Genomic DNA, 27,044 nt, shown 5'->3' with positions numbered 1-27,044 from the left:
CATTAAAAGATAATGATGAAACTTCATAAGCGATAGTTGAGAGATTATTGGTCCTGAGAGTATCTAAAAAAAATAGTGAGCTGTTGTTGTAGTGAGAAATAAACATCATCTTGGATATATTAATGAAGATAAAAGGGAGAAGAAAGGTCATTTCAAAACAACATTTTTTGTGTGTGTGTGTGGTAAGAACTTTTTTTATAGAAGTTAGGTTTACAACAAAATTAAGAGGGAGAGTACAAAGCTTTCCCAAATGTCCCATTTCTACATCACTCAAAGGAATGATACATTTTTCCCAATGATGTACCTACATTGATACAACCAAAGTTCATTGTTTACCTTAAGGATTACTATTGGTGTTGAACATTGTATAGGTATGGACAAATGTATCATGACATATAATCATTATTATAATATTATAAAGAGTATTTTAATGATCCTAAAAATCCTCTGTGCTCTGCCAACTCATTCTTCTTGCAAGATCCACCTTTGGTATACACTGATCTTTTTTACTGCCCAGAACGGCAGATAGTTGGAATCATACAGTATACAGCCTTTTCAGATGGGCTTCTTTCAGTTACTAATACGCATTTAAAATTTATCCATGTAATGTCATGGAGAAATTTTGATGGCATGATAACTCATTTCTTTTATAACACTAAAGAATATTCCATTGTCTGGATGTACAGAGTGTATTTATCCATCCACCTATTGAAGAAGATCATGTTTGCTTTTAAATAAGATAAAGCAACTATAAACACTGAGAAACAGGTTTTTATGTGGACTAATTTTCAACTCCTTTGGGTAAATATTTTATAGTAAGAATATGTAGCTTTGTAAGAAACTGCTGAATTCTTTTTCCATAGTGGCTTCACTATTTTGCATTAACTCCAGTAATATATGAGCGTTCCTGTTGCTCCTCATCCTCACCAGCATTTGGCATTGTCAGTGTTCTGAATTTTGACCATCCTAATAAGTATGTAGTGGTATCTCATTTTTTGTTTTTGTTTTTATTTTTTATTTTCCTGGTGACATGGGATGTGGAGTATCTTTACATGTTTATTTCCCATCTGTATATCTTCTTTGGTGAGGTGTCAAGTTCTTTGTACCATTTTTAATGGGTATTTTGTTTTCTTGTGGAGTTTAAAAGTTCTTTGTATATTCTGGATAACAATTCTTTATCAGATATGTCTTTTTCAAGTATTTCCTCCAAGTCTGTGGCTTGTATTCTAATTCACTTGATAATGTCTTTTGTAGAGCAGAAGTTTTTAATTTTAATGAAGTCCAGCTTATCAATCATTTTCTTCATGGGTTGTGTTTTTGTGTGTGTTCTATCTAAAAAGGCATCACCATACCCACAATCATCTAGACCAGCAATTTTCAACCAGTGTGCTCTAGCAGGCACATTGGTGTGCTGCAAGAATTTTGAAAACATGAAATACATGACTATTTAGTCAGGGCACTGACCTCTTTCCCTTAGATTGTTAAATAAAAAATGACAACCAACACCACAATAGCTGTCCAGTGTGAATGAATCAATATTATATCTACTTTTTGTCAGATCAGTAAAAAGTATACTTTTTGGTGTGCAGTAGAATTTTAGTAATTAGTTTATGTGTGCCGTGAGATGAAAATGTTGAAAATTGCTGATCTAGACTTTCTTCTGTGTCATCTCTAAGGGTTTTAGTTTCACATTTTACATTTAGGTCTGTAATTAATTTTGACTTGATTATTGTGATGGGTGTAAGGTTTGTATCTAGGTTCTTTTTTTTTTTTTTTTTAATGTGGATGTCTAGTTGTTCCAGCACATTTGTTGAAGGATTATTTTTGCTCCATTGTATTGCCTTTGCCCCTTTGCCAAAGATCAGTTGACAATATTTATGGTGTCTAATTATGGGCTCTCTATTTTGTTCCATTGATTTATTCATCTATTCTTTCACCAATACCACACTGTTCTGATCATTGTAGGTGTATAAGTACATCTTATTGTTAGGTTAGCAGCAGTTCTTTAACACTGTTTTTCTCAGGCTTATGTCCTCGATAATTTTTCCTAATATGTATTGTTTTTCTCTTTAGAACATTAATATTTTTAAAAGAGGCCTTATATTTAACTAGAGGCCTGGTGCACGAAATTCGTGCATTAGTAGGGTCCTTAGGCCTGGCCAACCATAAGGGCTGGTCAGGGCCTTCCTTCCCCAGGCTGCCAGCTGGGGCCTTCCTTCATTCCGTACCACCCCCTGGTGGTCAGCACACGTCACAGGAAGCAGTCCAACTCCCAGTTGGTCAAACTCCCAAGGGGACAATTTGCATATTAGCCTTTTATTATATAGGATGCTGATAAATATTTATTTAACTTAGAATTTTCTTGATAGAAAAAAATCCAGAGCATAATGATTGGTATTTATTGAAACCTATACACTTATGTATGTTTTGAAATATGTATCAGGAGATCTGAGACTTTTATTACAATGAACTGACACATCAAATTTATTATCTGTTAATTAGTGTGACTTGAATAATCTTTATGTATATAAAATGCACTAGAAAAGGAAAAAAACAATCTGGATCAAATATGGTATATATTACATATTTTCCAATAAGTCTGACATTTATTAGGTTTCTCTAAGATTTTTATTGTTTATTTTTTAAAGGGAAAAGTAACTGTAGTGGATATTTGTGTATATCTTCTAAAATACTGAACTAGGCATTGGATTCTGGAGCATAAGCAACACAAAGCAAATTATATCTTTTCAAAAACTAAATAAAGCATATGACAACCTGTTAACAGAATTAACAAATAGGGAGGAAAATAAACAAAGCAAATGACTTACTTTGGTCATCCATGAGTTAGAGTTCTGAAAAAGAAGATCTACTATTAATACATTATCTACAAATTTATAGGTCAAATGGGACAGTTGAAAGAAGATACTCTGAAACTACAAAGTCACACACATCAACTACAAAGTCATATACATATCTGGCCATTTAAATCCTTTTGGCTTAACCCATTCTCATTGCTAAGTTTTTGAGTAGGATTTTAGAATTGTTGGTCAGCCTAGGATGGTGAAAAATTTCTAAAAACCTGGCAGGAGAGGGCCCAATGAGGCAAAAAGCAATGAAGAAACACTTTGAGTGTTAAGACCCACAGGGCAACTAAGTTAAAAATTAGTGTCTTCACAACTTACACAACCTAAGGAGAGCATATGATTCTAGCCCCTAGCCTCGGGATCCAGGCGTAGTCCACCATGAGAGGGAGAAAGGTTAGCTATCAGATCACTACTGCAAACACCTCTGGAAATTCTAGGTCATGTGGATGGTAAATTTGTGTAGACCTGATCCCCTGTTCTGCACATCCACCATGCTTTTAGGTAGGAAACCTACTCTCAGTTGTTATAGGAGTTATAGCACCATGGCCAACCAATGGAAACTTTGTGTTGCCTATTTCTACAGAAAACAAACAAATAACCAAACAGAACATTGTGCTCAGTATTTCTGCTTCCAGTGCCTTGATCCTGTCCCAGCCTTTCCGTAGTGGGAAAGACTACATTTCCTATCTCTCCACTTTAAAACCAACCTCTGTTTGCCTAATTACAATGAACACAGATGACACTGTCTGTTCCTAGTGTGATTTATCTTGGACCAATTCACTAATATTAATTAGTCCTACCCCTTTTCAGATCCTGTCCTGCCCTGACTGCCCTTTACTAACTCTTTCTATTGGCTCATCATAAGTGGTAAATAAAAGTCAATGATTCTCTTCATATGCTTAAGTGAATTCTGTCGTTCCCAGGAAGAAACCAATTCCCTCATCTCCATTTCAAAATTATTAACATGCAAGGCCCTATACTTAAGCATGCAGCAAAGTGGTGGAGATGGAAAATGAACAAAATTAAATATATTATGAACACTCTAAGTGCTATAAGTACAATGCTGCTATAATAGAATTATGGGGGCACTGGGTTAGGTAGTGGGGATGTGTGTGTCAAGGAAGAGAGATCCCAGAGCTGAAGGAAGTGTGTGTGAAGAGTGGGTAGGCTGTGGCATTACAGACAGAGGTAACTGCATAGGTAGAAGTCCTGAGGCCGAGGGAGCTTGTCTCATTCAAGAAAAGGAAATTTCTGTGAGTTACGGACTAGGAGGGAGAGGTCATTAGACTTGAGGATGGAGTTCTCACACATTCACTGTCTCCAGCTGCACTTTACACTCTGAAAGGCCAGAGCATAGCCAGTCCAAGGCAAAGCACTTAATTTGTGCTTGTTGATTCAACAGGGTGTGTACTGCATTAGTTCATTCCTTTCAGTCAGAAAGAACAGCTGCCTTACAGATTTGAAGGCTGCTTAATCTCCTATGACCTAGCTATTTCAAATGCCACTTTTCTACCTAAGTGCAAAAGTCCACTCATTTTACAAGCAGCCTTGTGTTAGTTCAGCCTTCAAACTCCTCCAATCGTCAGGTTAGTATTAAGAGGAACTTATGCTGTTACAAAAATTCAAGGGAGAAAAAGTGATCCCAAATCGTCTGACACTTGACACTAAGTAAGTGACACTTTGCACAGTACTAATCATGTTCCGGATCTTTCTAAACTTGGAGAAACAATAGTTTCCTGCCTGTTCCTGGAACTGGGAAGTTACCATGCCAGAATTCCAGGAATAAGTAAATGTATAAATAAAACCCCAGGGAACCAGATAGTAAGCATGGAGAAGCTGAACTTAGTCAAATATTCAAACAATAAGAACTGATTTTCACTGAGTACTTTCTGCAGTGCCAGATCCTGCCCTAACAAAGTTCACTAATTCACGTCATACTCTAACTCTTGTAAATCTTAATAGTTGTACAACTTCCAGAATGAGGTAAGGAAGGACGGTCTTTGAAGAAACTGGCTGGAAGTCCCCATATTAAGTAGTACAGGCAGGATTCAGTCAGGCAGGGGGACTCCTGAGATAATGGTCTTGGCCTCTACAAACCGCCTCTCCCTTTCCAATGCTGATTTTCCAGGGTGTCTGGCATAGTTCCACCCACACTCCTATTTAGTGTTTACTGTTAAACGACAGCTAGCAGGCTCTATTACTCCTCCCTTCCAACTTCCCCAATGGGCTGGCAGATCCCCCTGGGCCCAGGTTCGTGCCTTGATTCAAGGTGCTCTCGCGGCTGTGAAGACGCCTGGCCAGCGGATTCAGGCGGAGATCCTAGAGCACCACTTGGGCAGCAGGGGCCCTTGCTGAGCCCTGGCTCCACTTCTTGGCGGCTTTCTGCTTCCCGTGGCCGTTGAGACCCCACCCCACCCTGGGACGCTGACACTGTGCCCCTCCTCCGCCCGCCCCGCCCCCGCCGCTGGGCCCTGCCTGCCGCGTTCTTGGGCTGCCCTGTTGGGTCGCGGGGTGGAAGTTGGGCCTCCAGGGGCCTGGTGCCAGCTCTCCTCCTATGGTTCCCGTGGCTGCTGGAGGCGGAGCTGCAGGGAGACCGTCGCTCGCCCTCCTCTTGCTCTCTGGACGGACTCCATCGACATGCTCTGCGGCTCAGCTCAGCGAGGGCACTGGGACGTCCACACCCGCTGGAACTGGGGTCATTACCCAGAGGTGGCTGCCTGGGGTGGTGGGCCTCGGCCCTAGAGGGCCTTCCTTGGCTCTGGCTCATCCTCTGTCCCTTGGATGCGTGCTGCTTTCAAAGCCGGGAAGCTGGCGGTGCTCTGAGTATGAGTGAGGACTGGTCAAGCTTGTTTTTCTTTAAGGTCTTTTATCATTGCTCTTGCCTTGTTCCTCTTTCTGTCAAATGACATTTTATCTTGTTTTAGACACAAAGCGACTAGGTGGTGCATAGAATATTTACCTTTCTATACATACTTGATACATTGAACTGTTCATTGATTGTTCTTTAAATTTTTTTTTTATTTACAAAAGTAACACAGGACCTTCCAAATAATAAGGCTTAATATGGAGAAAAAAGTGAAATTATCCTCTTCTTTCTCACTATTCTCGCCATTACACTGTAAACCATGATTAACAGAGATTTGAAGATTTAATTAAGAGAGAGGTAGGTGGGACCGGAGAAGAGAGTTAGCAGGAAGAAGAGGAATACAGAGAGAAACAGAAAATCAGATGAAAAAAGGAGGGAAGAAAACCAAGCCACTTTGGTTGTAATGCTCTCATCACTTTCATCCTTCTCACCCACTCATCTCTGTGACATTGTGAAAGTTACCTGACAGTATCTATGTAGGTAAGGTGAGGGTAATAATAGCATCCACATCATAGGATTTTTATGAGAATTAAGGAGATAAAATATATAAAGGTTATAGAATGGGTCCCTGCCACAGAATAAGCACTCAGTAAATGTTATTATACTGTCAAAAAGTTTAGAAGTAACAGAAGTAAAATCAATGATTCACTGAAGTAGTAATTAGTGAAAGTTTATTGTGCAGACACCAAAAAGATGATTTCCAAACTGGGAGCAATTAAACCAAAACATGGAGTGAAGCTCAGGGGTATGTTAATAAGTAGCTTATATAGTGAAAAAGCAGTGACTTTATTTTTTACAGTGATTAGTTATATTAGAATTTCTAAAGGTTATCAATATTGGGAAACAGTTCAAGGTGTGCTCATGATTTCTAGAGGCATAAATATGAAATGAACCAGGTTTGTCTTGCAAAATAAATTAAGCTTTATTTGTATGACTAAACTGTTTTTGTCTGCTCAAAATTTTCAAGACTAGTCTCCATTTAAATTTTTTTTAACAGTACAAATATGTATATACACATCTATATAGTGTTTTTTTATTAATGTAAGTAGGATTATTTTATACAAACTGTTTTCTGATGTAAATCTCTAGGCCTTTAGTACAGAACTGTATCACTGATCTAATAATCTAGGTTTACTTTATTTTCAGTTTTTTGCTATTATAAATTTTGCTGTAGTCATCATCCTTGCACATATCTTTTTTGTACAAACTACAGAAAAATATTCTATTCTTCTGCAAATAAAGTATGAGAATGCTTGTTTTCCAATTCCATATTATCAGTTCTAAATGTTTGCTACTCTGCTTAGCAAGGATTATCTTATTTTTATTTGTAATTAACAATTATTAATAAGGTTGAGTACTTTTTAATATGATTACCATCATTTACCATTTTATTCTGTGATTTATCTGTATTTAATACCCATTTTTCTGTGGGATGTTCATTTCTTTGCCCCGCTGATTTGTTGGTGCACTTTATCATGTTGTGTAGTTGAAGTCCTCTTCTCTTAAATAAGGTACAGTTCTTTTGCCCAGTGGGTCTCTGGATTGTAAATTATTTAAAGTTGTTGTCATGATACATACATTTTCATTTTTAATTACCTTTTACTGCATTTTTCACTTTTTACTTTTGGGCTTTCCACATTATTTTTAAAAGCCTAATACCTCAAGAAATTCATTATGATTTATTCCTTGACACTTGTTTATTTCCTAATTGCCAAGGGAATGAAAAATTTTAATTATATTTTTATTATTTATAATTTTATTGTGCTCTAAGAACATGCTGTGAATGATTTTAATAGTTTGAAATATTTTGAGACTTACATTATGGCCCTTTGGTGCACAGTCAATTTTTGTATATATTTTACAATTACTAGAAAAATAGGTGTAGTCTTCAACTGTGGATACAGTGTTTTTTCCTATTGGCTGAATTTATTGCTTGCACAGTTATTTTATTTTGTTTGTTTGTTATATCATTTATTCAGAGGAATATTAAAACTTCAGCTGTAATTATTAATTTTGAATTTATTTATTTATTTCTGCTTAGATTCCCCTCCCCCCAGATATTTTGAGGTTATATGATTAGGCAAAACTTAAAAGTTGTATCTTTTTGGTGAATTGAACCTTTGTTTTTATGAAGTGTTTTTCTTCTAGTAATGCTTTTTGTACATTGTATTGTCTGAAATTAATGCTTAATTAATTTAAATATACAAATATACATATATATGTCATATATACATATTTGTCATTTACATATATATGTCATATACACATATAGGGGTATCCCTGCCCTTTTTTTTTTTTTTTTTGAGGTATAGTGGTAAGATTGGCTTTTTAAAGTTTTCTTTCACCATTTCACTTTTATGAAAGACCTACATTAGTACCTATTTTCCCTAATGAAAAGAAATCCTAAGAAGATATTTGTTTTAAATATAGAAAAGGCAAAAAGTTAGCATTTAGCATTTGTTTTGCAGCCAACTGTTATAGAGGCATCATGCAACTAAAGCAGCAAGAGTGACACCAAAAGTTTTTTTTAAATTCTTTATTGTTTAAAGTATTACATAAAGTATTACATAAGTCTCCTTTCCCCCCACATTGACCTCTCCCCAGCTGCTCTCACCCCAAGCACATGCCCTCACCCCGCTACTGTCTGTGTTCATTGGTTATGCTCATCTGCATGCATATAAGTCCTTTGGTTGATCTTTTACCAACCCTCCACCCCCCTTCTCTCTTAGGTTGGACGGTCTGTTCCATGCTTCTATGACTATGGCTCTATTTTTGGTATCATTTTATGTTGTTCATTATATTCCACAAATAAGTTAGATTATGTGATATTTATCTTCTTCCAACTGGATTATTTCGCTTAGCATAATGATCTCCAGGTCCATCCATGCTGTTGCAAATGGTAAGAATTCCTTCTTTTTTACATCAGGTAGTATTCCATTATGTAATGTACCACAGTTTTTTAATCCACTAATCTGCTGATGGGCACTTAGGCTGTTTCCAAATCTTAGCTATTGTAAATTGTGCTGCTATGAACGTAGTGGTGCATATATCCTTTCTGATTGGTGTTTCAGTTTTCTTGGGATGTATTTCTAGAAGTGGCATTACTGGGTCAATTGGGAGTTCCATTTTTAATTTTTGAGGAAACTCCATACTGTTCTCCACAATGGCTGCACCAGTCTGCATTCCCACTAGCAGTGCAAGAGGGTCCCCTTTTCTCCACATCCTGGCCAGCACTTGTTGTTTGTTGATTTGTTGATGATAGTCATTCTGACAGGTGTGAGATAGTACCTCATGGTTGTTTTGATTTGCATCTCTTGAATGATTAGTGACTTTGAGCATGTTTTCATTTGTCTCTTGGCCTTCTGTATGTCCTTTTTAAAAAAGTGTCTATTTAGGTCCTTTGCCCATTTTTGATTGGATTGTTGATCTTCCTTTTGTTAAGTTGTATGAGTTCCCTATAAATGTTGGAGACTAAACCCTTATTGGATGTAACATTGGCAAATATGTTCTCCCATATGGTGGGCTTTCTTGTTGTTTTGTTGATGGTTTCTTTTGCTGTGCAGAAGTTTTTTATTTTGATGTAGTCCCATTTGTTTATTTTCTCCTTTGTTTCCATTGTCCTAGGAGTTGTATCGGTAAAGATATTGCTATGACATATGTCTGTTATTTTGTTGCCTATGGAGCCTTCTAAGATTTTATCATTTCTGCCCTAACTGGTTTGGCTCAGTAGATAGAGCGTTGGCCTGCGGACTGAAGGGTTCTAGGTTCAATTCTGGTCAAGGGCATGTACCTTGGCAGCTGATCGATGTTTCTCTCATCGATGTTTCTAACTCTCTATCCCTCTCCCTTCCTCTCTGTAAAAAATCAATAAAACATATATTTTTTAAAAAAAATAAGATTTTATGGTTTCCCATCTTATGTCTAAGTCCTTTATTCATTTTGAGTTTGTTTTTGTGTATGGTGTCACTTGGTGGATTAGTTTCATTTTTTTGCATGTATCTGTCCAATTTTCCCAACACCATTTATTGAGGATACTGTCTTGACTCCACTGTATGCTTTTGCCTCCTTTGTCAAATATTAATTGAGCATAATGGCTTGGGTCTATCTTGGGTTCTCTGTTTGGTTCCATTGTTCTATATGTCTGTTCTTGTGCCAGTACCAGACAATTTTGAGAACAGTGGCTTTTTAATATAGCTTGATATCTGGTATTGTGATCCCTCCAACTTTGTTGTTCTTTCTCAGGATTGTTGCGGCTATTCAGGGTCTTTTTTTTTATTCCATATGAATTTTTGGAGGGTTTGTTCAAGGTCTGTGAAATATGCCATTGTTATTTCAATGGGAAGTGCATTGAATTTATAGATTGCTTTGGGTAGTATGGACATTTTAATGATGTTGACTCTACCAATCCATGAACACAGTATATTCTTTTACTTGTCTATATATTTATCTATCTCTTTTTTTCAATATCTTGTAGTTTTCTGACTATAAATCTTTTATCTCCTTAGCTAAGATTATTCCTAGGTATCTTAATTGTTGCAATGTTACATGGGATTGTTTTTTTAGCTTCTCTTTCTGTGAGTTATTATTGGTACATAAAAAAGCCATGGATTTCTGGGTGTTAATTTCATATCCTGCTGGATTGCCAAATTCATTTATTAAGTCTAGTAGTTTTTTGGCGGAGTCTTCAGGGTTTTCTAAATAAAATATGATGTCATCTGTGAATAATAACAGTTTCAAGTCTTCTTTTCCAATTTGGTTGCCTTTTATTTCTTCTTCTTGTCTGATCACTATGACTAGCACTTCCAGTACTATGTCGAACAGGAGTGGTGAAAGTGTATTGTTCCTGTTCTTAGGGGAAATTGTTTTAGTTTTTGCCCATTAAGTATGATGTTGGCTGTAGGTTTGTCATATAAGGCTTTTATTATGTTGAGTTATGATGCCTATATTCCCACTTTGCTGAGGGTTTTTATCAAGAAAGGCTGTTGGATTTTGTCAAATGCCTTTCGCATCAATTGATATGATTATGTGATTTTTGTCTCTCAAATTGTTTATGTGATTAATAACATTTATTGATTTGCAGGTATTGTACCAGACTTGCATCCCTGGAATAAATCCCACTTGGTCATTGTGTATGATCTTCTAATGTCATGCTGGATCTGATTTGCTAGAATTTTGTTGAGGATTTTAGCATCTATGCTCATCAAGGATATTGTCCTATAAATCTCTTTCTTTGTAGTGTCTTTATCTGGTTTTGGAATTTGGGTAATGCTGGCTTCATAGAAAGAGCTTGGAAGTATGCCTTCCTCTTGAATTTTTGGGATAATCTGAGAAGGATAGGTTTTAGGTCATCTTTGAGTGTTCGATAAAACTTCCCTGTGAAGCTGTCTAGTCCAGGGCTTTTGTTTGCTGAAAGTTTTTTGATTACTGTTTCAATTTCATCAGTAGTTATCGGCCTACTCAGTTTTTTGTTTTTTTTTTTATTCTTCCTGATTGAATTTTGGAAGCTTGTCTTATTTTGGAATATGTCCATTTTATCTAGGTTGTCCAGTTTGTTGGAGTAGAGTTGTTCATAATATTTTTTTATAATCCTTTGTATGTCTGTGGGGTCAGTTGTTACTTCACCTCTTTCATACCTGATTTTGTTTTTTTGGGTCCTCTCTCTTTGTTTCTTGGTGAGCCTGACTAGAGGTTTGTCAATCTTCTTTATCTTTTCAAAGAACCAGCTCTTGGCTTTATTGATTTTTTGTATTTTTTTTATCTCTATGTCATTTGCTTCCACTGTGATCTTTATTATTTCCTTCCTTCTGCTCACTCCGGACTTTTCTTATTGCTCTCTTTTCTAATTCTTCAAGTTGCAGAGTTGGATGGTTTATTACCAGTTTTTTTGTTTTTGTTTTTTTTTATTTATACATTTATTGGTTGATTGTTGTATGGAACCCCAAACCTTGGTGTATGGGGACAATGCTATAAAATACTGAACTACTCTGCCAGGGATGACTTCGGTTTTAAAGGTTAAGCAGGAAATTTATTTTAAAAGAATAGTCTTTTATTCCACTCCTCTTCATATACCCCAGATGTCTTCCTAATGGTAACCACCTTCAACTCTTCTTGATGCCTCCTCAGTATTTGATTTTTACATGCCTAAAACGTATCTTTATATCTGCTGTGCTCTTTTTAAAAACATTTACTTTATTTTATTTTATTTTTAAAGAAAGGCAGACTGCCACATGCAGTGCCTCATTTGGATATATACGGAGTCTTGGAACCTTGTCTACCCGATGTTCTCCTAAAAACGGGCCTTGAGAGCTTGTTTGGAGGTTCTAGCAGGGAGCATAGCTACTCATATACCCTTGACTGAAGACCAGTCCTTTCCTCTGGGTGGAGGGGGATAGGTCGTCCTCTTCAACTGAGTGCCCAGCTTTGCGGAGGACCACATGGATCAGTGAGGGAGGAAGGGGACACCTGCCTAGCCAGCCATATCAACTGAATCAACTCTGCCAATCAATGGGGTGAAAGATCACCCTCATAGTCCATGATATTTTATTCTAATAGTAATAACCACAGGAACTGACACATGTTAAGTACTTGGTGCTCAGTAAATGGTGGCCTTAACGTTAGAAATCATCAGTACAACCAGATAGGAAAATATTATTCTTATTCTCCTGATGAAGAAACAGAGACTGACACAAGAGAGGATGTTACTTTCAAGAGATTTCACACCGTGAGAGCTAGGATTCAAATGCAGAGCCAGCCCAGCCAATGTGGCTCAGTGTTGCTCAAAACCCAGGAACCCAGGAACCCAGAAGTTGCTGGTTAAATTCCCAGTCAGGGAAAATGCCTGGATTGCGGGCTTGATCCCCACTAGGGGGTGTGCTGATCAATGATGATGATGATGATATTCCTGTCTCATCAATGTTTCTATCTCTCTGTCCTTCTCTCTCTAAAAATCAATAAAAATATTTTTATTTCTTTTATTTTTTTTCATGTGTCCATTTTATTTTATTTTATTTTAATAATTCTTATTTCTTTTTTTAAAAAAATATATTTTTGAGTGAGACCGAAGATAGCGGCGATATAGGCAGACACGTCCCAGGTCATGTCCTTGAGCAAGTGGAATGAGCAGCTAAACTAGTAACACCCACACCGAATTGGCGAAATTGCTCAGCTGGTGAGATGGTTTGCAGCCTAGAAGAGCAGAACTCCCCTGGAAAGGTAAAAAAACCAGGGATTTGGGCAGGAAAGTTTGCCAGACCTCGGAGCCCAGAGGGCCGGAGGGAGACCGCGTGGCAAACAGCCGCGTCCCTTGGGACAGGCACAGCCCCTGACGGGGGAAAGGAGAACCGCGGGATTCCTGGCGCCGCCAGGGAAATTGAGAGCTGGGTTCTGTGATCACGGAGGACTGAGCCTAAAGGTGGAAGCCTGAAGAGCTGACCTGACCATGCAGTCCCGGTAAGAGAAGAAGCTTACAGAAACCAAGCCTTCCCCGTTTCCGTGGCCGGCGTTTGTTTGTTTGTTTTCACTGAATCCTGTTCATGGGACATTTCGGATATAGACACACAACTGTGCTGAAGAGAGGGAGAGTGTGCGGAGGAGTGGAATCTGGGGAGAGTCTGGGGAGAGAGGGGGAGCCAGGAGAGGTGGCAGCGAATTGAGTGCTGAGACACCCCTGAGCCCAGGACTGGGGCAGCCATTCTCTCCAGAGAGTGAGACTTCTCCCCCCAGCCCCCAGGCAAGGAGCACAGCCACACCCAGATTCCACCCTGTACGAGATCAAGGATTAAGATAACCTGATCAGTCCCTGGGAGTTAACAGGGTCTGGCCTATAGGGGGATTTTCAATCCCAGCAACAACATAGCGCCGGTAACTAACTATTACGCAGTCAGCTCTGGGCAGTGAACTTACACTGGACAGAGAGGCCCTATAGCCTCAGAGGCCAACCCCAGAACACTGCCACCCAGAGGCTGACCCACAAACTGACTCTTTGCTAAACACAAAATAAGGCAGTCTGGGAAATAAATGCGACCTGCTTTACAATGAGGACTGTGGTTTACAACACAGAGGAACAGTATATCGCAGGGAAATCAACACTCTCCTGAATACCTGGCAGGTCTAAGGCGAGCCACACTGAAGAATAGAAGAAGGGAAGGACCTTCACTACTGCAATTTTTTTTTCTTTTTTCACCTTTTAACTAAAAAACCAATTTTTTTTCTTTTTTTTCTTTTTTTTTCTTCTTTTTCCATCAACTGATTTTACCATTTTAATTACTACCTTCTTATTTTTAATCAGTATTATTACTGCTACCATTTTACCATTTTTTAAAGTGCCATTTTATTTTCTCTTTATTTTATTGTGGGATTAGTGTTCTCCATTCTATTTTCATCGTTATATTATTGGTTGTTTCTAGTTTGCATTCATCTCCAGGGAACTGTTGCTGGAATTTGTTGGGATTAATGGCTGTTCTATAGGAGTATTCTCCTCATATAAAAAGTCTCTTCCCCTCTTCCACTTCATTCTCTCTTTTCGCTCTATTTTTTTTTCTTTTCTTTTCTTTTCTCACTTTTATTTTCCCCCCTCCTTTTTCCCAATTTCATTTTTGCACTCCTTTTTTTGGTCCCTACTTTTCTTTTCTTTTTTCTCTTTTATCTTTTTCTCTTCCTTCTTCCTTATTCCCTAATTCTCTTAATTCGGGTGGTCACCTTTATTTGGGGTTATTAATATCGTGAATATATTTGTGTATAGTGCCTGGTACGTGGTGCCTTGTTGTGTTGTATTTTGTGCCTTTAAATCAACACAGCAGATCCAAGCAACAACAACCTCCTGAGCACCACATTCTCTGCTGAGGAACAGCAGCTGTACGTGAAACCTCGCCCCAACAGCCAGAAGAGCCACCACAGCTGTGAACAGCACCCACCAGAGGAGCTGCTGCCAACTGAAGAGCAGCTGCTACCGCAACCACCCGAAGAGCAACCACAGACCAAGGAGTCACTGCCACCAAGGGAGCAACCACTGAACGACTCAACGTCTAGATATGTCAGTGAGATCAAACATGGGTAGACAAAGAAACCCCCAAAGGAAAGAGAAGGAGGACTCTCCAGAAAAGCAGCTAAGTAATACAGAGGCATGCAACATGACAGAAAAAGAATTCAGAATAAGGGTCCTAGAGTGCATAAACCGGATGGAGGAAAAAATCGACAACCTCTGCAAGAAGCAAGAAGAAACAGATGAAAAAATCAACAACTTAAGTAAGACCCAAGAAGAAATGAAGAGTGATATAGCTGCAATGAAAAAATCCATTGAAAGTATCAACAGTAGACTAGGAGAAGAGGAGGACCGAATTAGTGAATTAGAAGACAAGGAAGCAAAACACACCAAAAATGAACTGCAATTGGAGAAAAAAATTAAAAGACAGGAGGAGAGCCTAAAGGAGCTTTGGGACAACATGAAACAAAACAACATACGAATAATAGGAGTACCAGAACAACAGAAGGATGAACAAGGATTAGAAAACCTATTTGAAGAAATAATATCAGAAAACTTCCCTGAGGTGGGAAAGAAAAAAGTCACACAAGCCCAGAGAGTCCCAAACAGGTGAACCCGAAAAGACCCACACTAAGACACATCATAATTACCATGGCAAATGTTCAGGACAAAGAGAGAATCTTACAGGCTGCAAGAGAGAGACGGAAAGTTACAGACAAGGGATCTCCCATTAGATTGTCAAATGATTTCTCAACATAAACACATCAGGCAAGAAAAGAATGGACGAAAATTTACAAAGTGATGCAAAGCAAAGGACTGAATCCAAGAATACTCTATCCAGCAAGGCTATCATTCAAACTTGAAGGGGAAATAAGAAGCTTCACAGACAAAAAAAGGCTAAGGGAGTTTATCACCACCAAGCCAGCAATGCAAGGAATGCAAAAGGGACTGGTATAAAGAGAAGAAATAAAAATCTCAGAAAGAAAACAACCACACAAAAAAAGAAATGGCTACAAACAAGTACCTTTCAATAATAACTTTAAATGTAAATGGACTAAATGCTCCAACCAAAAGATATCGAGTAGCTGAATTGATAAAAACACATGACCCATACATCTGCTGTCTACAAGAAACCCACCTCATTAGAAGGGACTCACACAGACTGAAAGTGAAAGGATGGAAAAATATCTTTCAGGCAAATGGAAAGGAAAAGAAAGCTGGGGTAGCAATACTTATATCAGACAAAATAGACCTCAAAGTGAAGGCCATAACAAGAAATAAGGAAGGCCACTTCATAATACTAAAGGGTTCAATACAACAAGAATATATAACCCTGGTAAACATATATGCACCCAATGAAGGAGCACCCAAATTCATAAAAAAAACTCCTGGAAGATATCAAACGAAAGATCGACAACAATACAATCATAGTAGGAGACTTTAATACACCACTGACAGCACTGGATAAGCCCTCTAAACAAACAATCAGCAAAGATACAGCAATCCTAAATGACTCACTAGATCAGATGGACTTAATAGACATCTTCAGAACACTTCACCCCAAAGCCAGGGAATATACATTCTACTCAAATGCTCATAAGACATATTCAAAAATAGACCATATATTGGGTCACAAGCAAAGTATCCCCAAATTCAAGAAGATTGAAATCATAAAAAGCGTCTTTGCAGACCATGATGGCATAATATTAGAAATAAACTACAATAAAAACAACCCAAAATACTCAAACACCTGGAAGCTGAATAGCATGCTATTAAATATTGATTGGGTTACCAATGAGATCAAAGAAGAAATTAAAATCATCCTGGAAACTAATGACAATGAAAACACAACAATCCAAAACCTATGGGATGATGCAATGAAAGCAGTCCTGAGAGGGAAGCTTATAGCTCTACAGGCCTATCTCAAAAAACAAGAAAAAATGGTAGTAAATCATCTAACTCTACAACTCAAAGAATTAGAAAGAGAGCAACAAGAAAACCCCAGAGTGAGCAGAAGGAAGGAGATAATAAAGCTTAGAGCAGAAATAAATGACATAGAGACCAAAAAAACAATACAGAAAATCAATGAAACCAAGAGCTGGTTCTTTGAAAGGATAAACAAGATTGACAAACCTCTAGCCAGACTCACCAAGAAGCAGAGAGAGAGGACCCAAATAAACAAAATCAGAAACGATAGAGGCGAAACAACAACAGACCCCACAGAAATACAAATGATTGTTAAAAAATACTATGGACAGCTCTACTCCAACAAACTAGACAACCTGGAGGAAATGGACAAATTCCTAGAAAAATACAACATTCCAAAACTCAATCAGGAAGAATCTAAAAATCTCAACAGGCCAATAATCATGGAAGAAATTGAAGCAGTCATCAAAAAGCTTCCATCAAACAAAAGCCCAGGACCAGACGGCTTCACAGGGGAGTTTTACCGAACATTCAAGGAAGAACTAAAACCTATCCTCCTCAGACTACTACAAAAAATTCAAGAGGTAGGAACACTTCCAAGCTCATTCAATGAAGCCAGCATCACCCTAATACCGAAACCTGGTAAAGACAACACAATGAAAGAGAATTACAGGCCAATATCCCTCATGAACATAGATGCCAAAATCCTCAACAAAATCTTAGCAAATCGGATCCAGCAGTACATCAGAAAGATCATACACCATGACCAAGTAGGATTTATCCCAGGGATGCAAGGATGGTACAATATCCGCAAATCAATAAACGTGATACATCACATAAACAAATTGAAAGAAAAAAACCACATGGTCTTATCAATTGATGCAGAAAAAGCATTTGACAAAATTCAACACCCATTTTTGAAAAAAACTCTCAGCAAGGTGGGAGTAGAAGGATCATACCTCAACATAATAAAAGCCATATATGACAGGCCCACAGCCAACATCGTATTCAATGGACAAAAACTAACACCATTTCCCCTAAGAACAGGAACAAGACAGGGATGCCCCCTCTCACCATTCCTGTTCAACATAGTACTGGAAGTGTTAGCCATTGCAATTCGGCAAGAAGAAGAAATAAAAGGCATCCAAATTGGAAAAGAGGAAGTAAAACTGTCCTTATTTGCAGACGACATGATATTATACATACAAAACCCTAGAGATTCCATCAAAAAGCTACTAGACTTAATACATGAATTTGGCAATGTAGCAGGATACAAAATTAACCCCAAGAAATCTGAGGCATTTCTATACACCAATAGTGAACTTTCAGAAAGAGAGATTATAAAAACAATCCCATTTACCATTGCACCAAAAAAAATTAAGCTACCTAGGAATAAACTTAAGTAAAGAGGTAAAAGACCTCTACTCAGAAAACTACAGGATGTTGAAAAAAGATATAGAGGAAGACATAAACAGATGGAAGAACATACTGTGTTCATGGATTGGTAGAATCAACATCATTAAAATGTCCATACTACCAAAAGCAATCTATAAATTCAACGCACTTCCCATTAAAATACCAACAGCATACTTAAGAGATCTAGACCGAACTTTGCAAAAATTCATCTGGAATAAAAAAAGACCCCGAATAGCTGCAGCAATCCTGAGAAAGAACAAAGTAGGTGGAATCTCAATACCAGATATCAAGTTGTATTACAAAGCCACTGTTCTCAAAACTGCCTGGTACTGGCACAAGAACAGACATATAGATCAATGGAATAGAATAGAGAGCCCAGAAATCGGCCCGAACCAATATGCTCAATTAATATTTGACAAAGGAGGCAAGAACATACAATGGAGCCAAGATAGTCTCTTCAACAAATGGTGTTGGGAAAATTGGACAGATATATGCAAGAAAATGAAACTAGACCACCAACTTACACCATACACAAAAATAAACTCAAAATGGATAAAGGACTTAAATGTACGACAGGAAACCATAAAAATTCTAGAAGAATCCAAAGGCAACAAAATCTCAGACATATGCCGAAGCAATTTCTTCACTGGTACAGCCCCTAGGGCACTTGAAACTAAAGAAAAAATGAACAAATGGGACTACATCAAAATAAAAAGCTTCTGCACAGCAAAAGAAACCACCAACAAAACAACGAGAAAACCCACTGTGTGGGAAAACATATTTGCCAATGACATATCTGATAAGGGCCTAATCTCCAAAATTTATAGGGAACTCATACAACTTAACAAAAGGAAGATAAACAATCCAATCAAAAAATGGGCAAAAGACCTAAATAGACACCTTTCAAAAGAGGACATTTAGAAAGCCAAGAGACATATGAAAACATGCTCAAAGTCACTAATCATCTGAGAGATGCAAATCAAAACAACAATGAGGTACCATCTCACACCTGTCAGACTGGCTATCATCAACAAATCAACAAACGACAAGTGCTGGAGAGGATGTGGAGAAAAAGGAACACTTGTGCACTGCTGGTGGGAATGCAGACTGGTGCAGCCACTATGGAAGACGACAGTATGGAGTTTCCTTAAAAAACTGAAAATGGAACTCCCATTTGACCCTGTGATCCCACTTCTAGGAATATATCCCAAGAAACCAGAAACACCAATCAGAAAGGATATATGCACCCCTATGTTCATAGCAGCACAATTCACCATAGCTAAGATCTGGAAACAGCCTAAGTGCCCATCAGTAGATGAATGGATTAGAAAACTGTGGTACATCTACACGATGGAATACTATGCTGCTGTAAAAAGGAAGGAACTCTTACCATTTGCAACGTCATGGATGGAACTGGAGAGCATTATGCTAAGTGAAATAAGCCAGTCAATAAAGGAAAAATACCACATGATCTCACTCATTCATGGACAATAGAGACCATTATAAACTTTTGAACAATAATAGATACAGAGGCAGAGCTGCCTCAAACAGATTGTGAAACTGCAGTGGGAAGGCCGGGGAGGGTTCGGGGGCAAGAGGTAGGGGGGGTAAGAGATCAACTAAAGGACTTGTATGCATGCATATAAGCATAACCAATGGACATAAGACACTGGGGAATAGGGGAGGCTAGGGGACTGTCTAGGGCGGGGGAGATAAAATAGACACATATGTAATACCCTTTGTAATACTTTAAGCAATAAAAAATAAATAAAAAAAATAAAAAATAAAAAAATATGAACAAAAAATAAATATTTTTATTGATTAAGATATTACATATGTGTCCTTATCCCCACGTTACCCCCTCCTCTCCCCGCTCATGCCCTCCCCCCTCCTCCCCCCATTGTCCGTGTCCATTGGTTAGGCCTATATTCTTGCATATAAGTCCTTTGGTTGATCTTTCCCCCTTACCCCCACCCTCCCCTACCTTCCCTCCAAGGCCCAACAGTCCAATCAATGCCTCTCCATCTCTGGATCAGTCCTTGTTCATCAGTTTATGTTGTTCATTATATTCCACAAATGAATGAGATCATGTGGTATTTATCTGCTCTCCAGTTCCATCCATGCTGTGGCAAATGGTAAGAGTTCCTTTTTCTTCTTCCTCTTCTTAAAGAATACCTTTCAGCATTTCATATAATGCTGGTTTGGTGGTAATGAACTCCTTTAGCTTTTTCTTATCTGTGAAGCTCTTTATCTGACCTTCTATTCTGAATGATAGCTTTGCTGGATAAAGTAATCTTGGTTGTAGGTTCTTGCTATTCATCACTTTGAATATTTCTTGCCACTCTCATCTGGCCTGCATGGTTTCTGTTGAGAAATCAGCTGACAGTCGTATGGGTACTCCCTTGTAGGTAACTGACTTTCTTTCTCTTGCTGGTTTTAAGATTCTCTCTTTGTCTTTTGCTCTTGGCATTTTAATTACGATGTGTCTTGGTGTGGTCCTCTTTGGGTTCCTTTTTTTGGGGGTTCTCTGCGCTTCCTGGACTTGTAAGTCTATTTCTTTGACTAGGTAGGGGAAGTTTTCTGTCATTATTTCTTCAAATAGGTTTTCAATATCTTGCCCTCTCTCTTCTTCTGGTATCTCTATAATTCTGATGTTGGTACGCTTGAAGTTGTCCCAGAGGCTCCTTACACTATCTTCATATTTTTGGAATCTTTTTTCTTTTTTCTTTTTCAGTTGGGTATTTTTTGTTTCTTTATATTTCAAATCTTTGACTTGATTCTTGGGATCCTCTTGTCTGCTGTTGGATCTCTGTATATTATTCTTTATTTCAGTCAGTGTATGCTGAATTTCTTGTTGGTCTTTTTTCATATCCTCCAGGGTCTCACTAGATTTCTTGAGGGCCTCACTAAATTTATCGGCGGTTTCCATAAAATTCTTGAAAAACCTTATAAATGTGGTTTTGAACTCTATATCCAGTCGTTTGCTTTCCTCCATTTCTGTCATTTGTGACCTGTTTCTTTGTCTCCGCATTTCTTATGCTTCCCTGTGTTGGTAGAGTGGTTTTGTGTGCTAGGTGTCCTGTAGGGTGCAGTGGCTCAGCCTCCCCCGTTACCTGAGGTGGACACTCTTGGTGCACCCCCTTGTGGGCTTTGTGCACAGTCTTGTTGTAGTTATGCCTTGATTGTTGTAGGATCACTGGGAGGAATTGACCTCCAGGCCAATTAGCAGTGAGAATCGTCTTGTCTGCAGTGGGAGAACTTCTGTGCTGAAGACACCCTTCTGGGGCAAAACTTGCTTCAGTGGGGCTTTGGTGCTCACTGAGTCTGCCCCCTCTGTGTGTCCCTTATGGATCTGAGGAGTTGTAATCCGGATGGTCCCCCTCTGACCACTGGGTACACTGGCTCTTGGAGGTTACCCATCAGGAGCTATGAAGAGAACTGCAGATTCCCCTTCATTTTTTGGAGTTTGGAGGTGCCCTGATGAGGCCCAGCTGTGAAGCAATGCAAGCTGCTGTGGGGCCATGGGCCTTCCCTTGGAAGTTCTGGGTCTGTGGCCCAGCTGCAGTTTGTTAGGTAATTTTCAGGTTGCAGAGGGCCAGGGCATTCATATGCAAAAGTCTCTGCTGCAGCCTGGGTGGGGCAGGGTCTCAGGGAATCAAAGGGAGGAGCAAGGAAATATGGCGGATTCTCAGCCCTGCCCTAAGGGGCCGTGCGTGTCTCAGTGTCCTGATAATTTAATTGCTGCAAGCACCTCTGAGAGAAAGCCGCCCTCGAGTTCTGAGTTCTGCCCACTGCCAGACAGTCCAGTTTCTCCCCGTATGAGTCCTGGGTCCCCAGAGACTTCCCGGAACCGGAGTTCAGAGCAGTCGGGAGCTTGTGACTCCCTCTCGATTCAAAAAGACAGCCGCGTCCTCAGGTACCAGCCCCTTTCCATGCACTCTTGAGCCTCCCTACCTTTACACTTTACTTCTGCAGCTCCTGACCCTCAATGTGCTTTTCTCTTTCCTTCTAGTTGTAGAATTTCCACTCCACCAGCCTTCCTGTAAGTTCTGGATGATGTCCGTTTTGTCTTTTTATTGTGTTTTGAAGTTGTTGTAGGAGGCAGCAATTTTGGTGTTTCCCTATGCTGCCATCTTAGTTTCTCCTCAATAATTTTTATTTCTTAAAGTATTACAAAGAGTATTACATATGTCTCCTTTTTTCCCTGCCTTGACATTCCCCCAGCCCCTACCCCCACCCCTGGTGTCTTGTGTCCATTAGTCAATCTTATATGCATGAATATAAGTCCTTCGGTTGATCTCTTAATCCCCCCCCCCAAAACACGCCCCAGGCTTCCCACTGTAGTTTGACAGTCTGTTCAATGTTGCTCTGCCTCTGCATCTACCCCTGTTCATCAGTCTATACTGGTCCCCATTATCTGTCCCAACCTCACCGGAGGCGTCCCAACCTCACCGGGGCCGTTTCAACCTCACCAGGGCCATCCCGACCTCACCGGGGCAGTTTCAACCTCACCGGGGCTGTCCCTACCACACCGGGGCCGTTTCAACCTAACCAGGGCCGTCCCTACCACACCAGGGCCGTTTCAACCTAACCGAGGCCGTCTTGACCTCACCGGGGTCGTCCTGACCTCACCGGGGCCACTTCAACCTCACCAGGGCCATCCCGACCTCACCGGGGCTGTTTCAACCTAACCAGGGCTGTCCCTACCTCACTGGGGCTGTTTCAACCTCATCAGGGCCGTCCCAACCTCACCAGGGCAGTTTCAACCTCACCGGGGCCGTCTCGACCTCACCGGGGGCATTGCAACCTCACCGGGGCCATCTCGACGTCACCAGGGCTGCTTCAACCTGACCGGAGCGGTCTCGACCTCACCAGGGCTGTTTCAACCTCACCGGGGCCGTTTCAACCTAACCGCGGCCGTCCCTACCCCACCAGGGCCGTTTCAACCTAGCCGGGCTGTCCTGCCCTCACCTGGGCTGTTTCTACCTCACCGGGGCCGTCCCAACCTCACTGGGGCAGTCTTGACCTCACTAGGGCCGTCTCGATCTTTCCGGGGGCATCCCGGCCTCACCGGGGCCTTCCTGGCCTCACTGGGGTTGTTTTGACCTCACCGGGGTTGTTCCGACCTGTACTTGGTGCCTCTGCACATCCTACTCAGTCTCAATGCTCTTCTTTCTATGCAAGGAGTTGAAATCTGCTGTTTGTTGGGTTGGGCTCTGTACTTGGTGTCTCTGCACATCCTACTCAGTCTCAATGCTCTTCTTTCTATGAGAGGAGTTGAAATCTGCAGTTTGTTGGGTTGGGCTCTGTACTTGGTGTCTCTGCACATCCTACTCAGTCTCAATGCTCTTCTTTCTATGAGAGGAGTTGAAATCTGCAGTTTGTTGGGTTGGGCTCTGTACTTGGTGTCTCTGCACATCCTACTCAGTCTCAATGTTCTTTCTTTCCTTCCAGTTGTAGAGCTTCCACTGGGCCAACTTTCCTATGGTTCCGTATGATAGCTGCTTGTCCTATAGTTAGTAGTTTCGATGTTGTTGTGTGAGGCAGCACGCACAGGTCTCTTCCTTATGTCGCCATCTTGGTTCTCCTGGGTCTGCTTCTTGAGTGTGTCTCCCATGGCTGTGAGCAGTTGAAGTCTGCAATTTGTTGGGTTAGTCTGCAAAAGTGCAGGTGGGTCTTTTTGTGCACCTGGCACAGCTTGGATCGGGATGTAAATTGATTAGGGCTGGGTCTCAGGGAGTCGCCATGGCGGAGCAAATAGCACTGGCTGCGTCTCCGTGGCCCCTTGCCTCTCCGGGACACCGGGGCTTTGCGTCCCCCAGTGCCGGTGAGCAGACGCGTGCCAGAGCCTCCCTCGCTTTTCGACCGCTGCAAGGCCATGCCCTCTATCCCCGTGGGGCCTGCGGCCTCAGAGACCCGCCCAAACCAGCTCAGTGGATTTGAGAGTTTGTAAAAGCACAGTCATTTCCTCTTGTGGCTCTGGCAAAGCCCGGATGGGGATGTAAATTGAGTAGGGCGGGATCTCAGGGAGTCGCCAGCGCGGAGGAAATAGCAATGGCGGCATCTCCGCCCCCCTTGACTCCCCGGGACACCAGGACTTCGTGTCCCTCAGTGCCGGAGAGCAGCCACGCGTCAGAGCTTCCCTCACTTTCCGACCGCTGCAAGGCCGTGGCCGCCTCTCCCCGTGGGATCTGGGGCCTCAGAGACCCGCCCCGAGCAAGCCTAGAGGATTCGAGGGTTCATAACCACTTCCGATTGAAAAAAACCCTCGAATCCAGTTGCAGCCCACCTGGCATGTGACTGCGTACCTCTGTTTTTGGCGCCTCTGTAGCTCCCACTCAGTCTCACTGTGCTTCTTTCTTTTCTTCCAGTTGTAGATCTCCCACTGGGCCAACTTCCCCATGGTTCTGAGTGGTGGTTGTTTGCCTCATAGTTGGTAGTTTCAATGATGCTGTGAGAGAGAAGCACGCACAGGTCCACTCCCTACGCTGCCATCTTGCTGATTAGTTATTGCCAGTTTTTCTTGTTTTTTTTTTGAGGTAGGCCTCTAGAGCTTTGAACTTCCCTCTCAGGACTGCTTTCACTGTATCCCATGGTTTTTGGATTGTTGTGTTTTCATTGTCATTTGTTTCCAGGATGCTTTTTATTTCTTCTTTGATCTCTTTGGTAACCCAATCTTTGTTGAATAGCATGCTATTTAGCCTCCAAGTGTTTGATTTTTTTCATTGTTTTTATTGTAGCTGATTTCTAATTTTATGCCATTGTGATTTAAGAAGATGCTTGATATGATTTCTATCTTCTTGAATTTGAAGATATTTTGTCTGTGTCCTAATATATGGTCTATCTTTGAAAATATCCCATATGTACTTGAGAAGAATGTATATTCTGTAGCTTTGAGGTGAAATGTTCTGAAGATGTCAATTAGTTCCATCTGATATAGTGAGTCATTTAACATTGCTGTTTCTTTGCTGATTTTTTATTTAGAGGATTTATCCAGTGGTGTCAATCTATAATGCCAGAAGCCAGCCCATCCTTGCTGCTTGACACAGTTGCTTCAGGGAAGAAACATCTGCACAGCAAATGTTTCAAGGGACCTGGCGTATATGGCATACTGTTCTTAATATGTTTGTTCCCCTTCTTAGCGCTATGTGTTTTAACCAAGGTCACCTCTCTGAGAAGGGTTGTTTGTGGGGAACTGATATAGGGTTAAGCCTCGGATTGACCTGTTGGCAAAGTCACAAAGAAGTCCCAGCTTAGAGGGCACAGTCCTCTTAGCATAATTAGGCTTGACCTTATAACACTCCCCAGATCTTATCTGGGAAGCTAATGGGCTGAGGGAAGTGCAGGAAGTGTAACTATGGTCAAAACAAGTGAAACTCACAAGAACTGTGTAACTATGGTAACCACTACCTTGTTTACCTCTGACTATAAAAGGTTGGTGAGGCCTGAGCACCAGTGGAAGTCCTTCCTCCTGAGTTGGACTTACCCGCCTGGCCCCCAATATTCCCAAATTATCTCTTGCCTTTTTTCTTTCATTTGTGTGCAGCTCCTCTTCCAGATCCTGAACCCTGAACCACGCAGGACATCGAGGGAACATTTACAACATCTGGTGCCCGAACAGGGACTTCTGGAAGTGAAGGTTTCGCTAGAGCGAAAAAACTAAGTTTCTCTGGCAGGGTGGGGAACAAAGAATTCACTGTAAAGGTGGGGGTTATTTCACCACACACAAAAGCCCACGATCAGCTGCAGAAGTCCGGATCTGTAAGCTGGGTGGGAACGTTTTTCTTAACCAGGCTAACGGGGCAGGAAAAGTAGATTCGGCTTTAAAAAAAAAAAAAAGTAAGAAACTTTATTATAGACTTTTGATTTGCATGCTTAAGGAGTTAAAATTTTAGAAGGTACATTAGATCTTGAAAGCTTGCCAAAAAGTTAGTCAGAACTTGAGAAAAGCTCAGCAGCAGGAAAAAACGTACCTCAAAAAACTGTTTTTCCATGGGAACACAATATTGCGTTTGCTAGAGCCTTTTAGAGAGGCTGAGAAGGAGCCTCCTCGGCTGGTTCCCTCTGCTCCTCCTAGAGAGAAGCAGGAAGAAAAATTGGAGGAATGGCCTTCACGGCCCCCTCCACCTCCACCTCCATGTCCTAATCCTGAAATGTTTAATTCGCCATTAATAGAATCACCTGTGCAAAAAGCCATCAGAGAAGGATTAAAGGACATGCCAGTGGAAGAAAGGCTTGCTTTTCCTATCATACAGATAGCTGACCCACAGATCCCGAATCAGATAATAAGACACCATGAAAAAATTGACTTTAAAATGATAAAGGCCTTACGTGAAAATGTAATTCAAAATGGTCCAACGGCTCCTTTTACAGGAGAAATTATGAATAATATTTCTGAAACATTCTTAATTCCTCATGATTGATATTCTCTAACTCGTGCAACTCTGGATGTGGGAAATTATTTACTATGGAAGGTTGAATTTTTGGAGAAATGCCAGGAGCAAGCCCATACAAACTGCAGGCTGAATGCTCAAATAACTTATGAAATGTTAGCAGGACTGGGAAAATATAATGACATGCAAAATCAGTTAAATTATGTGCAACTGGCATATGAGCAAATTAGAGTTTGTGGAAGGAAAGCTTGGTGGGCTTTACCAGAAAAAGGGGACTCTGAGGGAGTTTTTAGTAAATGTATTCAGGGGCCTTTAGAATCATTTTCTGATTTTGTGGCTCTTCTCACTCGAGCAGTGAGACGACAGATTCAACATGAGATAGCAGGAGACATTTTAATTCATCAATTAGCTTATGAAAATGACAATGATGGTTGTAAGAAATGCCTGATGACTCTGAGAAAAGGTAGTACCATTACAGAAATGATTCGAGCATGTCAGAATGTGGGGTCAGGCACTTTTCAAGCGAATTTACTCGCTGCCGCTGTAACCGTAGAAAATAAAAGGTATTATAACTGGAAAAACAGGACATTTTAGAAAAG

At 40.4% G+C, this 27,044-nt stretch overlaps 1 protein-coding gene across 1 annotated transcript in view; it reads right to left on the bottom strand.

The window, feature by feature from the left end:
- The window catches only part of LOC132229683 (phospholipid scramblase 2-like), a 160,157-nt gene extending 137,284 nt beyond the window's left edge, over positions 1-22,873 (bottom strand). Inside the window, exon 1 of the mRNA XM_059686205.1 lies at positions 22,865-22,873. Coding sequence (XP_059542188.1) covers positions 22,865-22,873 — 9 coding nt within the window. The remainder of the gene's footprint in view (positions 1-22,864) is intronic.
- Between the last annotated feature and the right edge of the window lie 4,171 nt (positions 22,874-27,044).

Source organism: Myotis daubentonii, chromosome 3 (assembly GCF_963259705.1).
Source record: "Myotis daubentonii chromosome 3, mMyoDau2.1, whole genome shotgun sequence".
Lineage (NCBI taxonomy): Eukaryota > Metazoa > Chordata > Mammalia > Chiroptera > Vespertilionidae > Myotis > Myotis daubentonii.
The sequence above is the reverse complement of the archived record's forward strand: the minus strand, read 5'-3'. Positions and strand labels throughout refer to the sequence as shown.